General features: G+C 53.4%; 1 protein-coding gene across 10 annotated transcripts in view; it reads right to left on the bottom strand.

Annotated features, from left to right (window-relative positions):
- TCF3 (transcription factor 3) overlaps positions 1 to 19,223 on the bottom strand; it is an 84,514-nt gene that overhangs the window by 41,860 nt on the left and 23,431 nt on the right. Inside the window, exon 1 of one of the 10 annotated variants that reach the window (XM_085040255.1) lies at positions 15,255 to 15,376. The exons of 8 other annotated variants lie outside the window; for them this stretch is intronic. In XM_085040255.1, coding sequence (XP_084896381.1) covers positions 15,255 to 15,282 — 28 coding nt within the window. In that variant the 5' untranslated portion in view covers positions 15,283 to 15,376. Of the gene's footprint in view, positions 1 to 15,254; positions 15,377 to 19,223 lie in introns of those variants that run through there. One more of the 10 variants, XM_085040256.1, reaches the window with a different exon arrangement.

The raw sequence follows: 19,223 nt of genomic DNA, 5'->3' as shown, positions 1-19,223 counted from the left end.
GGATCTGAGAGGGGCTGGGCAGGGTGGGGGCATCCATCACCTTTGGAGGTGCTGCACAAACACTGAGCTCTGCTGGGGCTCACAGGGGAGAAATCCCAGATCTGCAGGAGGCTGAGAGTGAGGATGCCACCAGCCATGGACACCTCCCAGCCCATGGCCACCCCTCAGCCCCACGCCGGGGGTCATGGCCACCCTGGCCATGGAGTGACACCAGAACCTCCTGACAGCATCGCCCTGTGGCAGCAGCAGGTCCCTGGGGGCTCTCTGGGGACCTGCCCTGTGCTGATTTTTCCAACAGGGATGGCACATCTGGGTGCCCCAGGATGCCCTTCTGGGAGCAGGGCGCTGTGTGGGAGCAAGGACATGGGGGCAGGGGGACAGGGCTCACTCCCATTTTGGTTGGCAAAGCTGATTATTATGGCAAACATGCCTCAGATTTGTCTCCTCCGCTCCCCTCACTGTTCATTTAACCAGAAACTTCTTTCAAATTACATCCTTCTATTTCTGTGCCTTTGTGTTAATCATTTCCCCAGAGAATTGGTGTTTAATTGCTGTCTAATTTGCATAATTATGCATATTAATCTCCACACCTAATGAATATTCATAATTCTCATTTAGATTTTGTTTTCTAATCAAAAATTTCCAATGTGATTACTGTGCAGAGCAGGGATAAGCCTCTAATAATACCTTGGATACTAGGGAGAATTACTGCCAATTCTCCCACCTCCTACTTCCTAGAATAAACTTTTGCTTTGCTAATGTGTTTTTCCAAAGCAATTCATCTGCAATCCCTGCAAACCCTGGCGAGGCAGGAGGCAGAAACGCTCCTTTGAGTCATTTTGCTGTCATGGGTGGTTTTAAAGCTCCCCAAGGGTCGGGGAGAAGACACGAGCAGGATCTGCAGCCTTGGACATCCTTGGAAAAATGGTCCCTTTGGACTGGAATGACAAGGACTGCAGCACCGCAGTCCCCACAAGGAGCCCCAGAGGCAGAAGGGAGCCAAGGCATGGGGGTCCTGGCCCTCCCAGCCACCCCTGTCCCGTGCAGGATGTGGTTTGGGGGTCCTGGGTCACCCTGGGTCACCCTGAGGGCTCCCCCAGAGCCCTCGCTCCTGCAGCACCTCACAGCAGAGCAGCATTCCCAGGCCTGGACAGGATGCCCAGTGGGGCAGAATCGGCAGGGAGCCTGCAAGTCTAGGGGAATATTCCTCAGGTGGTTGAGTCTCCTGCCCTTGAATGTCCCTTCAGATGTTCAAGAACCTTCAGACATTCCCTTCAGTTATTCCACTTGATGCACTCCTGTGCAATGTGCAGGGAGGTGGGATCAGATGACCCACCGTGGTCCCTTTCAACCTCACTCACTCTGGGATTCTGTGCCAAAATTCCTGAAAAATAGAAGTAAATCCCTGTCCAGTCTCCCCAGGGAAGGACGGAGAGGAGACAGCAGGTGGCACGGGTGACAAAGGCTGAGGGTGAGGGTCACACATCCCCTGGACAAGGACAAACCCCTGGCATGAGCTGTTCCACCCTGTAGTGCCACCAGAGTGGCAGAGAGATCCCAGAGAGTGGCTGAACCCCCTGAGTGCTCCAACAGTGGCTGCAGAGGAGGAGCATCTCTCCCAGAGCATGTCCATGTCCCAAACCCCTTCCTTGGCCCCTTTGTGACCCCAAATGGCGTCACAGCAAACCAACCCTGGTTTTTTTTTCAGGAAGAAATCCTTCCCTGTTAGGGTGCTGAGGCCCTGGCACAGGTTGCCCAGAGCAGCTGTGGCTGCCCCAGGATCCGTGGCAGTGTCCAAGCCCAGGTTGGACAGGGCTTAGAGTAACCTGGGGTGGTGGAAGATATTCCTGCCATAGCTGGGGGTGGCACTGGATGAGCTTTAATGTCCCTTCCAGCCCAAATCAGTCTGGGATTCTGGGATTCTATAACCTTCATGGAAACCCAAAGGGTCTCTTGAACCCTCAAGATAATTTACATGGCTGCCAAGCTGAAGTGAGGTTTCATTCTCCCTCCCAAGCAGCAAAGAGCATCCCATGGCTCTGGAAGCACCTCTGAAGGTACGCATGCCAGCTCTGTCCAAGGTCTCCTGGAAAATAAAGTCTTGCACCTTCCCCAGGCTGCAGTCATTGGCTTGAAAAGGTGCTGGCAAACAATCTCCCTCTTTTCAGCCTGCAGGTGTTTTAGGAATTCAGGGATTTCTGGGATGAAGCCAGGAAAAAGCAGACTGCCCTCTTTCAGCGTCTGGCATCTGTCCTACATTCACTGCCAGCCCACTCTTCCCTCCCTTCATATTCCTAAGGATCTACAATTTGGCAGCAAATGCCCTCGGCCAACCCTGCAAAATCCCAACGTTAGGCCAAAGGCAGGTGCCTCTGGAAAAGCTCCATCAGCAGGATCTGCTCCACTCCCAGCAAAAAGCCCCCAAACACGGTGTCACCCCAAACACAGTCACACATCCTGGCTGTACCTGTGACCTGGAGCAGTTGGGCTGGACATGAGTGCAGGGAGAGAAGGGGCAGGGGCAGGACAGATGGAAGCTGGGTGGGAGGGACACAGCTCAGGCAGCCTCAGTACTCATCCCAGGGCACCCCAGCAACTGCAGGGGTGACCCAGGTGCCCAGGGAAGGGTCAGATGCACCTCAGGACACCTGGAATGTGTTTCCTGCCTCTGGACACTGCCCATGAGCTGCCCCAGGTGAGACAGAGATCCCATAGGCACTTCCTGTACCCCCAACTGCCCCATCCTTGGGCACAGATCTCCTGCCTTAAAACAGCCCCAGTGCTGGCAAAAAACATCATAAATACAAGTCACCAACTGAGATCATGTCTGAAGGGCCACAGAGATGCTCCAAGGGCTGGAGTCCCTCTGCTCGGGAGCCAGGCAGGGAAAGCTGGGGACGTTCGTTCACCTGGAAGAGTATCCAGGGAGACCTCAGAGTCCCTGCCAGGGCCTAAAAGGGCTCCTGGAGAGCTGGAGAGGGACTGGGGACAAAGAATGGAGGGACAGGCCAAGGGGGAATGGCTTCCCACTGCCAGAGGGCAGGGAGAGATGGGATATTGGGAAGGAATTGCTGGCTGTGAGGGTGGGGAGGCCCTGGCACAGGTTGCCCACAGCAGCTGTGGCTGCCCCTGGATCCCTGGCAGTGTCCAAGGCCAGGCTGGACAGGGCTTGGAGCAGCCTGGGCTAATGGAAGATGTCCCTGCCCTTGGCAGGAGTGGCACTGGATGGGCTTTAAGGTCTTGTCCAACCCAAGCCATTCTGAGATTCTGTGACTGAAAACTCCCATGGCACAGAGCTGAATTCTGTCTGCACAGGGGAGCTCCATCCTGGCACATCCCAGCGTTGGAGTGCTTGGCTTTGCCACCCTTCCACTGCTCTCCCACTGTGAGGAGTGTGAGTTTTGGAGACACCCACGTGCCCACACTGCTGGCAGGAGCCAACTTGATTTTAAAATAACCCCATTTCCCAGCTACCCAAGTTAAGGCACACTTTCCAATTGAGAAAAGACAAAAATAGGAACTACCTCCTCTCGCCATTAATACAGTTATTAAACTGCGTACAGATTAATTGTGCATTTTAATAACCCTGAGCATGAATATTCATAACACATTTCTTGCTCATGTTCTAATTAAAACATACTAATAGAATAAGATGTAGCTGTCAGACAGTCATTTTTTTCCCTCACGATTTTCCTGCCACAGCCAAGAAGAGCTGATAGACAAGAGCTGTCCTAAGCTTCAGCAGGGATAAAAATAATTTACCCACATTTAGGCTCAGAGAAACAGTCCTTGGTGCAGTAATGAAGCCCAGTAAAGGTTATGGACAAGTGTCCAGTGACACAGAGCAATGGGAGCTGCTCTCATTCAGGAGGGACAGAACCACTTTGGATACATTACTTCAACAAGAAAACAAGGATAGAGAATGATAGAAAAAGGGGAACTGTTTTACCTAAAGGAGAAGAGATTTACTTTAGATTTTAGGAAGAAATTCCTCCCTGTGAGGGTGGGGAGGCCCTGGCACAGGATGCCCAGAGCAGCTGTGGCTGCCCCTGGATCCCTGGCAGTGTCCAAGGTCAGGCTGGACAGGGCTTGGAGCAACCTGGGATAGTGGAAGGTGTCCCTGCCCAGGGCAGGGGTGGAATGGGATGAGCTTTGAGGTCCTTCCACCCCAAACCATTCTGGGATTCTATGAAAGGCATTAAAAGGGGGCAGGGTTTTGTGATCCATCCCACATCTCACATCCCTCCTGCTCAGTTCCTGGCCTGTGCCTTCCAGCTGTCATCCATGGGGTCTCTGGAGCCGAAAATGCCACACTGAGAGAGGCTGCCCTGGTTTCAACAGAGCCCCCAAACCCAGCTGGGCACAGGTGCTGCTCCCCAAGCCCTGGGCTGCTTTGGAGCCCTGAATGTCCACAGCCCTGGGATATGGCTGGGCAGGGAATGTGACTCTGGAGTCTCCTTTGACCACTGGACAGAGCCAAAGGACCCCACAACACATGGTCTTTATGTGAATGGGGCAAAGGCAGCAGTTGGACTCAATGGTCTTTGTGTGCCTTCCAGCTCAGGATATTCCAGGATTCCATGAAAGGTCTTTCAAAACAAGCTCAGTCCCATATGATTGCTTTGCTCAAAGCAGAGCTCAGGGGGTGTGCAGCCAACTCTCTGGATCCAGAGGACATGCAGAGACAGAGAATGGGATGTTTTGCTCCTGAGACCTCTCAGACACCATTTGTAAAGCAAACATAGAGTTTTTGCTCTTAAATCCTGTACCAAGGGATACCCTGAGGAGAACATGCACTGCTGGAAAGCTGCAGCCCCACAGGCTTAAATCATGGAATGGTTTGGGTTGGAAGGGACGTTAAAGCTCATCCAGTGTCACCCCCTGCCATGGGCAGGGACACCTTCCACTACACCAGGCTGCTCCAAGCCCTGTCCAGCCTGACCTTGAACACTGCCAGTGATCCAGGGGCAGCCACAGCTGCTGTGGGCAGCCTGTGCAAGGGCCTCCCCACCCTCACAGGGAAGAAATTCTGGAATTTCTTCCTATGACTTGAAATGTCCCAAAGGCACCTCATTTCATTATCAGGGGAGGCAGCGAAGGACCCTCAGAGCAGCTCCAGGGGTGACACTGGGTGACACTGCTGGGCTTTCTGTGCAGCTGGAGCTGTGACTGAGCCTGGCTGAGCATCTCCCTCCCCCCAGCCTCCACAATCTGCCCTCCCTAATCTGATTCCCAGCAAAATGACTGGGCCAGGCTTTTTTGTTTTTTGTTTGTTTTTTTTTTAATTCTATTAAAAATATTTAGGCCAAATCCCTCACGTGGCTGGACGAGGTTCAGAAGCAGCTGTAGCTGCCACAAAGGTGCATCTTCCATCCTTCAACAGTGACCACACAGTGCCCACCGTGGGGATTTGAGGGCCAGGAGGGAAATTCCAGCTCTGCAGCCACAGCAGTGTCTGAGGGTTGGAGCAGGACAGAGATGTGGCTGCTGGAAGTAAAAACCCCACAGCCAGCAGCTCTTGAAGCTCATGGAATACTTAGATCCATGGAATGGTTTGGGTTGGAAAGAACCTTAAAGATCACCTGGTTCCAAAGCCCCTGCCATGGTTATTTAACCCAGGACAAGCCTTGCTCCCCACCTGCCTCCCTCGGGGGTACAACAGCACAAGCCACCACAGGCAGGGCCACCGGTGGCACCGTGATTTGATTTGAAGCAGAGGTGACAGAAGGCTGCTTGATAAACACTTCCAAATTAAGCGGCTTTGTGTGCTAATCGCTCTGGCGATCAGCCCCACAGCAAAATCTCTGCTAAAAGGGATTGGAAATCAATAAAATTAGTCGACTAGTAATTAGCTTTAGTCCCAGCAAACCAGCAAAGTTGTTTTTCCTGAAGAGAGTTGCCTCCACTCAGTGAGGAACAACCCACCCAGGCACCCCCCAGGAAGGGCTATGGGGTGCTGGCACAGCCCCTGTGAGGGGAAAGGGGGTGCTGGAAGTAGCTCCCAGAATTCCTGTTTATTTACCAGCCTCATCCACCCCCAAATAGGAAAAAACAGCTGTGAGTGGAAGGCAGCCGGGAGCTGTTTACAGGACGTCGATTGTGGAGGGGACCATACAATTTGTTCACTTCCTTTTCCCGGCGCACGACAAAACAATTAAAATAAAAATAAGGGGGGGGGGAATAAAAAACCTCCCCTGAACACCTGGAGGGCAGCACGGGATCCCTGGCAATGCCACCCTGGAGGGCTCTGCTCATGGGGCAGGTCAGGGGATGTTTTATCCCAATCCGTGCCTTGGAATTGGAGGTTGGACGAAAACTGGTTGGGACAGTGAGGCTCAGCTGTTCTGCTGCCTTTGAAGTGTCCAAGGCCAGGCTGGATGGGCCTTGGAGCAACCTGGGATAGTGGAAAGTGTCCCTGCCCATGGCAGAGGGTGAAATGTGCTGCCACTTCCTGACCTCTCCAGGGGCACTGAGTGGGCCAGGTGGCACTTCTCTCTGGGACAGGGACAGGAGCCAGGGAATGGCTGGAGCTGGGTCAGGCTTGGGATGATCTCAGGGAAAGGTTCTTCCCCCAGAGGCTGCTGGGGCACTGCCCAGGCTCCCCAGGGAATGGTCCCTGCCCCAAGGCTGCCAGAGCTCCAGGAGTGTTTGGACAATGCTGCCAGGGATGCCCAGGGTGGGATTGTTGGGGTGTCTGTGCAGGGCTGGGGTTGGACTGATGATCCCTGTGGGTCTCTTCCAGCTCAGGATATTCTAGGATTCCATAAGATACTCTGGACCAGGACAGCACAGTGACACCATCCTCCAGACCAGGCAACCCAAGGGGGGACACACAACAGTAGACACGTTAAACTCACAGATCCCACCACCATTTCTGAGGCAGATTCTGCCCATTTCTCTCCATGATGATGAATGAACCCAGAACCCAAGGCCAGGACAGGCACATCCACCCCACACACCCTAGATCCAGGGAAGCACCTGCTGCTGCCACCTCTTCCCCAAATGTGCATTCAGGGATAATTTTTGACTTCAAAGAGCTGATGCCACCACTTTGGTGATTGTTAATTCCTCTACTCAGCATCTGCTTGGCATCTCCTGCACTGTATTCCAGTTCAGCAGTTTTTGCACACACACAGATGGGCTTTAGGAAATGTTTGGGGCTGGGGAAAGATGGGATAGAACCCAGCAAAGAGTGGGGGAAAATGATCTATTCCCCATTGGCTTTCCATGAGGGATAAGTATGGAAAGAAATTAAACTTACAGCCAACACCAAACAAAGCCAGAAGGAGGGGAAAAGAGTCAAAGAAGTACTTTAGTAACTCCTGGTCTTTTGGAAGATGCTCCAATGTCACTGAAACTGCTCTCAAAGGACAGGCCAGGCTCCAAGGCAACCCCTGGGCTGGTTTTGGGGGTGCTGGTGTAGCATCCCAGTGACAGAATCCTAGAATGTCCTGAGATGGAAGGGACCCACAAGGATCACTGAGTCCAACTGCTGCCCCTGCACAGACACCTCAACAATCCCACCATGTGCATAAACATAATAACAATAAATGTGCAAACCAGTGCCCAGAACATGGGTGAGGAAGTTTTGGAAAAACCAACAAAACCCAACCATCCCTCACTTGAGTCATGAGTGGTACTTGCAGATGTAGATTAAGGTCCCCCCTGCATTTTAGGCATTTCAGGCAATTAAATTTTTTTTTTTTAAAAACCCAATGATTTAAAGTAATCATTAAGGAAATTAATCACTTGGGGAAGCCCAAACTTCATCAAGGTCTTGCAAAATGACTGCAAAGGGTGCCTGTGGTGGCACTGGCTCACAGCCACCACCCCCCATGTCCAGAGCATGGCCAAGGACCCAATTCCAGGTCCCAAGATTCACACCAGTGGCAAACTGTTGGGCTGAGCTCCTCCTGGAGGATGGGCCAGACTGGACAGGATTTATTAAATTTAAAAAATGGGGGTGGATGGGTGGATGGATGGATGGATGGATGGATGGATGGGACCAGCCCTGGGGAGAAGGACCTGGGTGTGTTGGTGGATGAGAAGCTCAACCTGCCCCAACCATGGGCACTGAAACCCCCACAAACCCCCCTGTGCTGGGCTGAGCCCCCAGTGTGGGCAGCAGGGGAGGGGGGATTCTGCCCCTCTGCCCCCTCAGGTGAGACCTCACCTGCAGAGCTGACTCAGCCCTGGGGAACAACATCAGCAGGACATGGAGCTGCTGGAGCCAGGCCAGAGGAGGCCATGGAGATGCTCCAAAGGCTGGAGCCCTTCTGCTCTGGGGCCAGGCTGGGAGAGCTGGGGGTGTTCAAATGGAGAAGACAAGGCTCCAAGGAGACCTCAGAGCCCCTGCCAGAGCCTAAAGGAGCTCCAGGAGAGCTGGAGAGGGACTGGGGACAAAGGATGTAGGGAAAGGCCAAGGGAGAATAGTTTCCCACTGCCAGAGGGCAGAGATAGATGGGTGGGATATTGGGAAGGAATTGTTCCCTGTGAGGGTGGTGATGCCCTGGCACAGGGTGCCCACAGCAGCTGTGGCTGCCCCTGGATCCCTGGCAGTGTCCAAAGCCAGGTTGGACAGGGCTTGGAGCAACCTGGGCTAGTGGAAGGTGTCCCTGCCATGGCAGGGGGTGGAATGGGATGGGCTTAAAGGTCCCTTCCAGCCTACGCCGTTCTGGCATTCTGTGATAACAAAAATGCTGCGAGAGAAGTGAATGCAGTGAGGCCTTTGGGCCTCCCAAGCTCAGGGAAGATCCCACTCCCTGCAGCAGGAACGCCCCAAGAGCAGCAGCCAGTCCCTCTCCCAGCCCCTGGGAGAGCCAGCAAGATGCCACACGGAGAAAGAAAACAAACCTGTGACGACAACCAGAGGGAAGAAAATAAACTTTAAAGCTCAAAACACTTCCCCCAGCTGTAAAAACAAAGGCCAGCAGTGACCAAACATGAGCACAAAGGAGCGGCAGGAGAAGGGGATGGAGGATAACACAGTCAGGGCTTTGGAAAGGTCATCAGCCTGCAGGACAAACCCACCGTGTCCCTTGTCCCCAGCCACTCCAGGACAAACTTACCCATGTCCCTCATCCCCAGCCTCCATCCAAGCCCGACAAGCCCTGCAAGAAGCAGGATGTCAAGGAGGGTCCAAAGGACAAAAGTGCAGGGAAATGGACCAAGAATAACACTGGGCTGAGTCAGACACACAACAGGTGTCAGAGTAGTCACTTTTCTTTACTGTCCCTCAGATCAGTCGTGTTTTGGAGGGGCAGCTCTGCTCCTTCTGTGCAAATGGAACAGAAACCTGGTGTGAGGTGACAGTGGGAACCCCACGGCCAGGCTGGACAGCCCTGCAGTGACACTGCACTGGGACAATGGTGGGGAACAGGCACCATGGAGGCTGTGAGAGCACGAGGGGCTGTCCCAAACCTCTGGAAGCAGCTTGGGATAAACCCAACCCTGCAGAAGAACAAGGAGGTGGCCTAGACCAAACCTGGTGGTACCTCCTTCCCAGGAGGGTGTCACACAGTGCAGTGTCTGTCATTATTGAATCATGGAGGAGTTTGGGTCCAGAAGGACCTTAAAGCTCATCCAGTTCCACCCCCTGCCATTGGCGGGACATCTTCCACTATCCCTGGCTGCTCCAAGCCCTGTTCAGCCTCGCCTTGGACACTGCCAGGGATCCAGGGACAGCCACAGCTGCTCTGTGCCAGGGCCTCATTACCCTCACAGCCAGGAATTCCTTCCCAATATCCCATCTCTCCCTGCCCTCTGGCAGTGGGAAGCCACTCCCTGTGTCCTGGCCCTCCATTCCTTGTCCCCAGTCCCTCTCCAGCTCTCCTGGAACCCCTTTAGGCCCTGCAAGGGGCTCTGAGATCTCCCTGGATCCTTCTCCCCTCCAGGTGAACACCCCCAGCTCTCCCAGCCTGGCCCCAGAGCAGAGGGACTCCAGCCCTTGGAGCATCTCCATGGCCTCCTCTGGCCTGGCTCCAGCAGCTCCATGTCCTGCTGATGTTGTTCCCCAGGGCTGAGGCAGCTCTGCAGGTGAGGTCTCACCTGAGGGGGCAGAGGGGCAGAATCCCCCCATCCCTGCTGCCCACACTGGGGGCTCAGCCCAGCACAGGGGGTTTCTGGGGGTTTCAGTGCCCATGGCTGGGGCAGGTTGAGCTTCTCACCCACCAACACACCCGGTCCTTCTCCCCAGGGCTGATCTCCATCCATTCTCCCACAAATGCACAGGCCGCCCTGTGAAGAACCTTCCCGGGTTCTGCCTCATTCAACATCAACACATTTGCTACTACAAAACAATTGAAATTCAGGTGATACAGTGTTATTCCCAAAGCCAGGGGTTATATTCCATTAAACAGAAAGCTTTAGGGAGAAGAGCGAGTGTAAATCCACATCCCAGTTTTTCCAGGTCATTTATTTTACCACAGAGTTGCACACTCATGAGAGCTGCAGACACTCCACACTCACACACAGATTGCTGTCCAAAGGGAGAAAATTAATTTTGCTGAGTGAACGAGGGAACTCAGCAGCCTGAAGCCAGCGAGGACTGAAACACAGCAGGTCCCCTGGGACACTTGGTGACCTCTCGTGTTCCTCGGGCCATGGGGTGTTTTGCACACTCCCACAGATGCACAGAGGAGCTGCAACACCCCCGCTTACTCCACTTAGCAGCACCCATCTCTATTTCCGCTCTGATTTGCATCTTTCCAAGTATTGTTTAATTTGCAATGTAAAATCAAATTACGGCCTCAGAGACGCAGCCGGAACACTGGGGAACAGAAATCTTCTCCCACTTGGTTTCCATTACTCACCAAGGAAGACAAATGGGGACAGAAGCTTGTTTACTTACAAGTGACCAAAAAAAAACCCCAGAAGTTTGCCAGAGAGGCATTTGAAATCAAACAGGCAGGCAGTGCCAGCCGTGTGTACGTGAGCCCTCCCAGCCCTGCACCACTGTAGCCCTGCAGGTAGGGAGGCCAGGGGCTGTTAAAAATTAGACAAATTAAGGACAGCTTCCAAAAAATGTGGAAACTACGCGGGGAAGTGGCCAAACACACGTACACCCCACCAGGGTGGCCTTGGCAGTTTGTTTGTGTCTCCTCTCAGCAGGGAGAGGGACGGTGGGGAATGACTTGAGCATTAATGCACAAATCCCTGCGAACTTTCTAGGGAAAAGCAGCTCCCAGTGGGGTGAGGAAGACACCCAGGGGTGGTTATTCCAGGGCCAGAGGCTGTGATCCTGCAGGCGCTGGGCCGCTCCAGCCCGTGGATTCCCCGAGCGTGCAGGATGCGGCCGCAGGGCCCGAGAGCCAGCGCTGGCCCAGACGATGATTCAGCCCACAGGAAGGATCATCTCAGAAGAATTGTTGGACACAATGAGGAAAACTTTCCCAAACAAAGCGTTCTCACCACCACCTGCCTCCCTCCCTCAGCCCTGGCTCCTGCTCGAGAGTAACCTCCAGGCTGCGGTCACCACAACACAAGCCAGTATTTTTGTTTTCCCCTTTCCCAAGGTGAACATTCTTGGAGCACAGTGGGCTCAAGGTTCCATCCTGGCCCCCCGAGAGTCACACAGAAGCTGCCAACAAAGCCCCTGGCCATGCCTACTTACAGCCAGCAACCCAAGGGCTGCAAACTTCAGGAGCTTGATATGCCCAAAATATACATGCCAGGCTTACTAAGGCATCCCTAAAGCAAATCCGTGGGTCAGAGCACACCAGGGGCAGAGGTCTGGGGATAACTGCATGTCCAGCCAAGGAGTTCTCCCTCCCAGACAGCAGCTCTTACAGAATTTGGTCCATGTGACACCACACAGTGAGGTATTTACCTGAAGAACAATTTAAAGGCAGATGTGACCTATTTAGAGCTCTGCCAAATATTTTTGTAATTGAATAGACCATCGATTATTTAAATTGCATTAAAAAGGGCTGAATTCAATCCACTTGCTCCTACGAAGCACCATTTCCACGAACCACAACTTTTCTTCCCTCTGTTTAAATATAAACACTTCAAGATGTTCACTTGTCCCTTCCCCTGAAAGAATCCACTTCCCTGTATAACCATACCCTATGCCCCAAATTCCCCTTGTAGCATTAAAGCCAAAAGGCCAAGTCACAGGAAGAGTTTACCTGAAGACAAATCCCAAATCATCAGCTTTAAGGCTACCAAGGTTTATGGTGTATATGGGGCAGGGCCATCAGGCCTTGTGACCTTGGCAGGAGTCACTGATGCATCACCCTGTGGATTTAGGGTGTCAATCAGCCCCTCTTTGCCACACATTGCTCCGCGGACAATAAAAAGTGCCCCTCATGCCCTAGGTCCCCTTGTCCCTAAATCCAGCTCCCAGCACACATCTCCAAACAGTGCCCAAGTGCTGGTGGAGGGATTAGGGGATGGAGCTGGTGGGGAGGATGTGTTTTATAAATCTAAATGTGTCACCAGATTTGGGATGTAGAGAAGTGCCTGGGGCAGCTCCAGGGAGAGGACAGCATGGAGCCAACAGCAGTGTGGATGGGATCAGTCGTGGTGGCACCAGCTCTGGACACGACATGCAACCCTCGGGCAGGTACTGCCAGGCTCCTCCTGCACTACGAGGGGCAAGCAGGGCATGGCTGAAGGAGCAAAGGGAGCTCACCCTCACCATCCCTTGGGGCTGGGCAAACGGTGCCCCAGCTGAGGTGCCAGTAGATGGCACTCAATGAGTAGCACGGATCCTCCTCTTTCCCAGGACTAACCAACACTTTTTTCCTGCCTGCACATTTCAAATCATTTCCTGGGTGCAACTTTGGCATCACTCAACAGCAGCTCGCAGGAGCTGGTGCTCCGTGGTCACATCCCTTGTGCTGGGCAACAAAAAAAGCCCTGAAAAAACCCCACTGCTCAGTCCCTCAGAAGCCCCACAGGGATCTCAGGAAATGAGGTTTTATTGTTTTTATTGAGATCTTCCACGTTAAGCTGGGCATGCACTGACCATTGTTTGGGTTGTGGATGTGTGACCCCGGGAAGGTGGGAGGGGGTTTCCCCTTCCTGCTCCACAGCCAGCACGGCAAACCCCCAGCAGCATCAGCCTGGCCTCACAGCCCAGCCCAGCCCTTCCAGGACTCACACATCAGTGTTCTGTGCTGCTCAGAACAAGCTGGAGACAAAAAGAGACCCATTAGATTATCTTGTCTGTCTCTCCTCTACATGAGAGTTCGATTCCTGGTGCTTTTGTCAAGCCAAGCACTCACATTCCTTATCAGGAATCCCAATACAACTGTCTAGGAAAATTGACCATTAACAAGCTCCTCTGATATTTTGCTCAAAGCTTGCTTTCTTTTAACTACAAGAAACTCAAAGGAATGTTTTCCTCCATGAACAAAGAGTTGCATCAGTTAAACATCTGGAGCTGCAGTTCGCTGGGGTGGTGAGAGCTGAGCTCACCACTGTGGATGAGAAGCTGCTGTCCTGAAGTAAGGTGGCTGCATTTTCAAATGCAACTTAGAAAAGAATAAATATATATATATATATCTATGTATGTATGTATGTATGTATGTATGTATGTATGTATGTGTGTAAAAATGAGAAGGGAAAAAAAACCAAAAAAAAAGAAGTCATTCCTAGCCTAATGCTGCAAGGAAAACAAGAAGGACCGAAGTTATCTCCAAATCCCTGGACTGCCTCCAGCACGTGAGCTCTGCTGGCAGCTCCCACCTCTGCTCTGGGGACATCCAGGGCCACACTGGCCACAAAGCTCCCTCCAGATCCTCCCTGCACCAGGTTCATGAGTGGCTCAGGGCATGGCAGCACTGGCTGCTGTGGAAGGAAAGGGCCTTTTTCACCCTGCATTTTTCTTGAGAGTTTTGGGCTCGCTGGACTTTCCAAGGGCTGCTGAACACGTAAGACAGCAGGAAACCCAAAGAAAATCAGTTCCCCATTTGGAGCACAACGTGCCCCAGGAGCCCCCAAGATGGGGCAGGCCAGGATGGACGGGAAGAGGAAGATCTCAGCCGGCAGCTGGTTTGCAAAACCACAGCCCCACACCTCTCTCCTATCAGAGCCCTAGCGCTGCTGCCACCGTGGCACAGGGAGCAGGGACAGGCTGGGGGGGATAAACTGCCCTGGCTGCCCCACCAGAACCCCCATTTCCTGACAGAACCAAGGGGAAACAAGGTGTTATCAAACTCTCTGGTGCCCAGGATCCACCACACGCTGGGGCTGTGCATCCATCTCCTGCCCACACTGTGCTGGTCAGGGCAAGAAGCACACACCAACCTCCACTGACCTCAGGCATGGAACTTCAACCCTCTCAGAGAGTCCCAGAATGGTTTGGGTTGGGAGGGATCTTAAAACTCATGTCGTTCCATGGGCAAGGACACCTTCCATTAGCCCAGGGTGCTCATGGGAACTTGTTCCTGAGCTTGCACGGTTCTGTCCATCCTGCACATTCCCCATGACCTCACAGCATCCCAAAGCCTCAGCTGCTTCTTAGCATCCCAGAGAGCACCCAGTCTGCACCCAGGCTGTTGCCTCACCTGAACACAGTATCTATTTAAAACTCAAGAGATGCAGGTTTCCCAGGGTGTCCCTGGACCCCACCTCAGTTCAAAGCAGGCACCACGTGCAGCGATTCAGACAAACTGGTTCCTCTCAAGTTAAAACTCGACACGCACAGGTCACTCCAATCAAAGCCAGAGCACCTCCAGAGAGCTGTGCCTTGTTTGATTCATATCTAAAACCACCTGAAATAAGAACCCTCCCACGAGCCCCTTGTAGGGCAAGGAAACCCCACACTCAGGCCATGTCACCACAGCAATTAACAATACAGCAATTAAGGTGTGAGCAATGGGCTCACAGCGTGGGGACCACGGGTCACCCCCACACAGGACACCCTCGGCTGGCACGTGAACTTCGTGCTGTGTCCCCACCCTACAGACCCCTCTGCTCCTGCAGCCCTGCCTTTGTCACAGCTGTAACAGCTTTAGGGGATTTGGGCACACACAGGGGGAAGGCAGCAGACAAAGCTGAGCTGTTCCTGCTCCCAAAGCAGGGTTGGGTATCCCCAAGCAGCAGTAACGCTTTCAGTTCCTTCCCAACAGCACCAAAAATCACTCCGAGCGGGAGGAAGAAGATCCCCACACACTGCCAGCCCTCCCAATCCCTCGAGAGCACAACTCCCAACTGACCCACTACAAATTGCCCCTTCACAACCCATCCTCCCACCCTCTGCCAAAAAATCCCAGCATCGCCACATGTCTGCCAGGAGGAGCACCTACCCCTGGACAGCTTGTTCTGGGCTGCCATGTCCCTGGAGCCGCTGGCAGCGAGGAGCAGGGATTCCTGTGCCCAGCCGGGGTCCCTGTGCCCAGCCTGGGTCCCTGTGCCCAGCCTGGGTCCCTGTGCCCAGCCCGGGTCCCTGTGCCGAGCGCTCCAGCCCAGCCCAGCCCCGGGGAGGGAGGAGCAGCTCCCGGTACCTCCGTCCTGTCCTGCCCACCACTGCCTGCCTTTGTTTGGGGACTGCAGAGAGTTCGCTGTAGGGACAGGCAGAGGCAGTGAAAGGAAAGTTAATGAAGTTTATGGGGTGGATCAGATTTACCAGGGGTTTTATGAAGTGCTGCCTGGCAAGCAAAGAGCAAATGGACAGCGTCTCTGCCACATCAGGATTGTTCCCAGGGAGCCCTGGAAAAAATCGCCTAAGTGCATCAATCATGCCCTGATCTTCAGATGAGGGTGGTGATGCCCTGGCACAGGGTGCCCAGAGCAGCTGTGGCTGCCCCTGGATCCCTGGCAGTGTTCAAGGCCAGGTTGGACAGGGCTTGGAGCAACCTGGGATGGTGGAAGGTGTCCCTGCCATGGCAGGGGGTGGAATAGGCTGATCCTTAAGGTCCCTTCCAGCCCAAGGCACCCTGTGATTCCACGATGTTATCTCCTTGTTATCTCCCTGCCCGGAGCCCTTTAAAGGCCAGCTCAGCACCAGGGCTGCAGCTGGAGCAGTTTTTGCCCTCTCACAAAAGCCACCTCCACCCAATCCTGCACAGCTCTGCCGTGGTGATCCAGGGGACTCCTTTGGCACAGCCCCGGGCATTGGTTATTGTCTGGCTTTCCTTTATCTGCAGATCTCAAAGCATTCTGTAAATGTTAAACTTCGAATCCTCTCCAGGGAACAAAACTCTGCTATTGTACAGATGGAGAGACTTGCCCAAAAATGAGGGCAGAGCTGGGGAGGCAGCAGAGCCCAGAGCTGAGCTAGCTCAGCTTCCTACTGGCACAATGTACAGATTGTCCCTGGAATACCTGCATGGACAAACACCTCTCCAGCTCCTGGGAGAAGCACTCACTCTCCAGGTGGGAAAGCCTGGCATGCTGGAGCACCCAAAAATTTATTTACAACTGGTGCTCCAAACCACAACGTCTCACCCATCTTTCAGTTTTCTTCTTTGGGTAAAAAAAACCAAAACAGTTCTACAGTTTCAACTTTTTAGAAAATTATTTAAAGAAAACAGAACAAAAAACCACAATGATTTTAAAAATACAAAGCAAGCTGGGGGAGAAGGGCTCTTCTCTATTTCTGAGCTGACCCAGGAGGGCTGGGCAGGGCAGGGAGCTGGGGGAGATGCTCCTGCCTGGCTCTCAGGTCCTGCTGGCCAGGGGAACCTCCCCATTTTTCACTCAGCTCTATTTCCCATGCACGTCAATTTAAAGGAAGCTGAGGGCCAGCAGGAATTGGGAATTCAGTGCCACCCAGCATGGCTTTGCCCACTGCTCCAGGAAATGCTGCAATGAGCCAGATGGGATGGAATGGACCAGCACTTGGCTTGGGACATCACTCACTGCCTGCAGGGTCCAACTATAGGAGAAACCCCAAATAACTGAGTGTCTGGGATGGGAAGGAGCCAGCACAAGGGTGCCCTGGCAGCTGGAAAACCTCACAGGAATGAGGACACACAGCAGCAGGAGCAGCCCAGCACAGCCATTCTCTGGGGTAGACAAACCTGCTCCACTCAGACCATAAAGGTGTTGGGATGAGCTCTCACAGGAAGCAAGTGAAGTGCCCAGGCCAAAGAACCTCCAGTTTTGACTAAAACAAGCACCAAAAGAGAACCCCAGAAAGTTTGCTGTGACCTCATGTTCCAGATATCACTTCCCTGAGATGCCTCAGTTCCCAGACCCTTCTTGGAGCATCATCTCTCCCCCAAGCCCAGGATCTCATGTGACAGACACTCCTCCAGTTTCTGACCCACACATGGTGCTCTGCACCACAGGAAACCTGGAAGAGCAAAACTGGCTATGAAGAGGGCATGGAGTGATAGGACTAGGGGGAATGGCTTCCCACTTCCAGAGGGCAGGGTGAGATGGGATATTGGGAAGGAATTCCCCACTGTGAGGGTGGTGAGGCTCTGGCACAGGTTGCCCCGAGCAGCTGTGGCTGCCCCTGGATCCCTGGAAGTGTCCAAGGCCAGGTTGGACAGGGCTTGGAGCATCCTGGTCAAGTGGAAGGTGTCCCTGCCTGGGACTGGCTGAGCTTTAAGGTCCTTCCAGCCCAAACCATTCTGGGATTCTGAGAAGAGCACGTAAAAACCCCACAGGACAGAGTTCAGGACTCATTTTCCACTCTGAGCTGCTCACATCCAAGTGGTGTTTCCAGCATGATCCACTTGGATCAACCTCATGCTTCCCTGCAGAGCCAGGCAGGTCCTGGAAAGTCAGCACAGGGACAGCAACACCTCAGTGCCACCTCAGAATCCTGGGAAGGGGGGGAACCAAAACTGCCAGCCCTTTCCATGGCTTCCCTGCAGCTGGGGAAGGAGCCAGAGCCAGAGGGGACACGAGGCTGTGACTGATGGGGAGAGGCCAGGCAGTAGCCTCCAGGCACCTCAGCCAGAAACAGCAGCTTAGCATTCAATGAGCCCCAAGTTTTGAGTTCTGAACTGATGGAAACCGAGAGGAGCTGAGCAGGGTCTCTGCTGCTCACAAGGCAGCTCAGGCTCCTTCCCCTTCAGCTGTTTCGCCCCCCGTTGCCTCTGCAGCCGCTCCAACCTCAGACACTGCTCGTTACATCACAGCTAACGAAGGAAACACAGCTGGGACTCCAACTCAGAGCATCCCCTTGACCACAAGAACTGACTCAACCAAACCCAAATCAGGAGTCTCAGGGTGAAGGTGAAGCGAGAAGGTGCGAGGTGCAGCTGTTTGGGTGAGGAGAAGCTGTGGACACAGCCTCAGGACGCTGGGGGTTGTTCCCCAAGGAATCTCCACGTGTATGTCCCTCCCAAGGGCTCTGATCAGCTCAGTCGGCCAAACCCACCCTGCCCTTTCTCTCCATTCTGCACCTTCCAGGGTGTTTCACCTTCCACTGATTTCCAGGGAAGTGCTTAATTCAATAATTAAAGTGGGGATGCCTGCTAGGCCTGGTGATATTGATGGTGAAACAACGGCAGGTGGGTGGACAAAGGGAAAGGGGACAAGAGCCAGGAGAGCTCCAGGATTTAGGGCAAACACTGCCCAGACAGGAGCACTGCCACTGAGTGAGTAGCCACACAGCCATGGACAGGAGCTCAGCACCTGCCAGTGCCACACCCCCAGGGCTGGATGTGCCAGGATGGAAATGGCTTTTGCTCCATGCTTCCCTAGGCTCAGGTGAGGCCTCTGGATCGTCCCAAGTGACCCTTCAGAGAGGCAGAGATAACAAGGCTGGCCCGGAGCTCGATGGTGCAATCCCAGACCAGACTAACCCTGCTCCTGGGATGCACCTCACACCCCAGTGCATCCACAGGGTGAGAGTCCTGCCATCAGTGGCACTGCTGGAGCCTCCTGCCCCATTCCCCAGCACCTGCAAGGCCAGAGAGCCCCTTGTGCCACAGGAAGGTGCCCCAGCCCTCCTGGAGGACAGCCCCCAGCCTTTCCTGGGAGAGATTTTAGAGTTAAAGCAACACCGGTAGTGGGATTGTCAGCAGCACAAATGCACAATCAGGAGGGGAAGATGTGGGGGGAAAGCATCCAACTGGCGAACATAATACTTGGAAGGAAAAAGCAGATTTTTAAAAAAATAAAAAATGAGGGGGTGGCAAAAAAAAAATCTCAGGAAGTCATCTAGTCATTCCTGCTCTTTGCAGAAACAATAGACTCGGGATGCTGGCTAAGTTATAAATAATCCTGCTGGCTACACAACACAAATCCAAGACAGGAGCAGGGTAACTATCAGCTCCATGGAAAGTGAGTCACTACCTACTTACAGCATTCCCAAA

This window comes from Lichenostomus cassidix, chromosome 28 (genome assembly GCF_008360975.1).
Source record: "Lichenostomus cassidix isolate B80296 chromosome 28, HeHo_3.0, whole genome shotgun sequence".
In the NCBI taxonomy this organism is placed as follows: domain Eukaryota; kingdom Metazoa; phylum Chordata; class Aves; order Passeriformes; family Meliphagidae; genus Lichenostomus; species Lichenostomus cassidix.
Note: the sequence above shows the minus strand (reverse complement) of the source record. Positions and strands in the feature narration are given on the sequence as shown.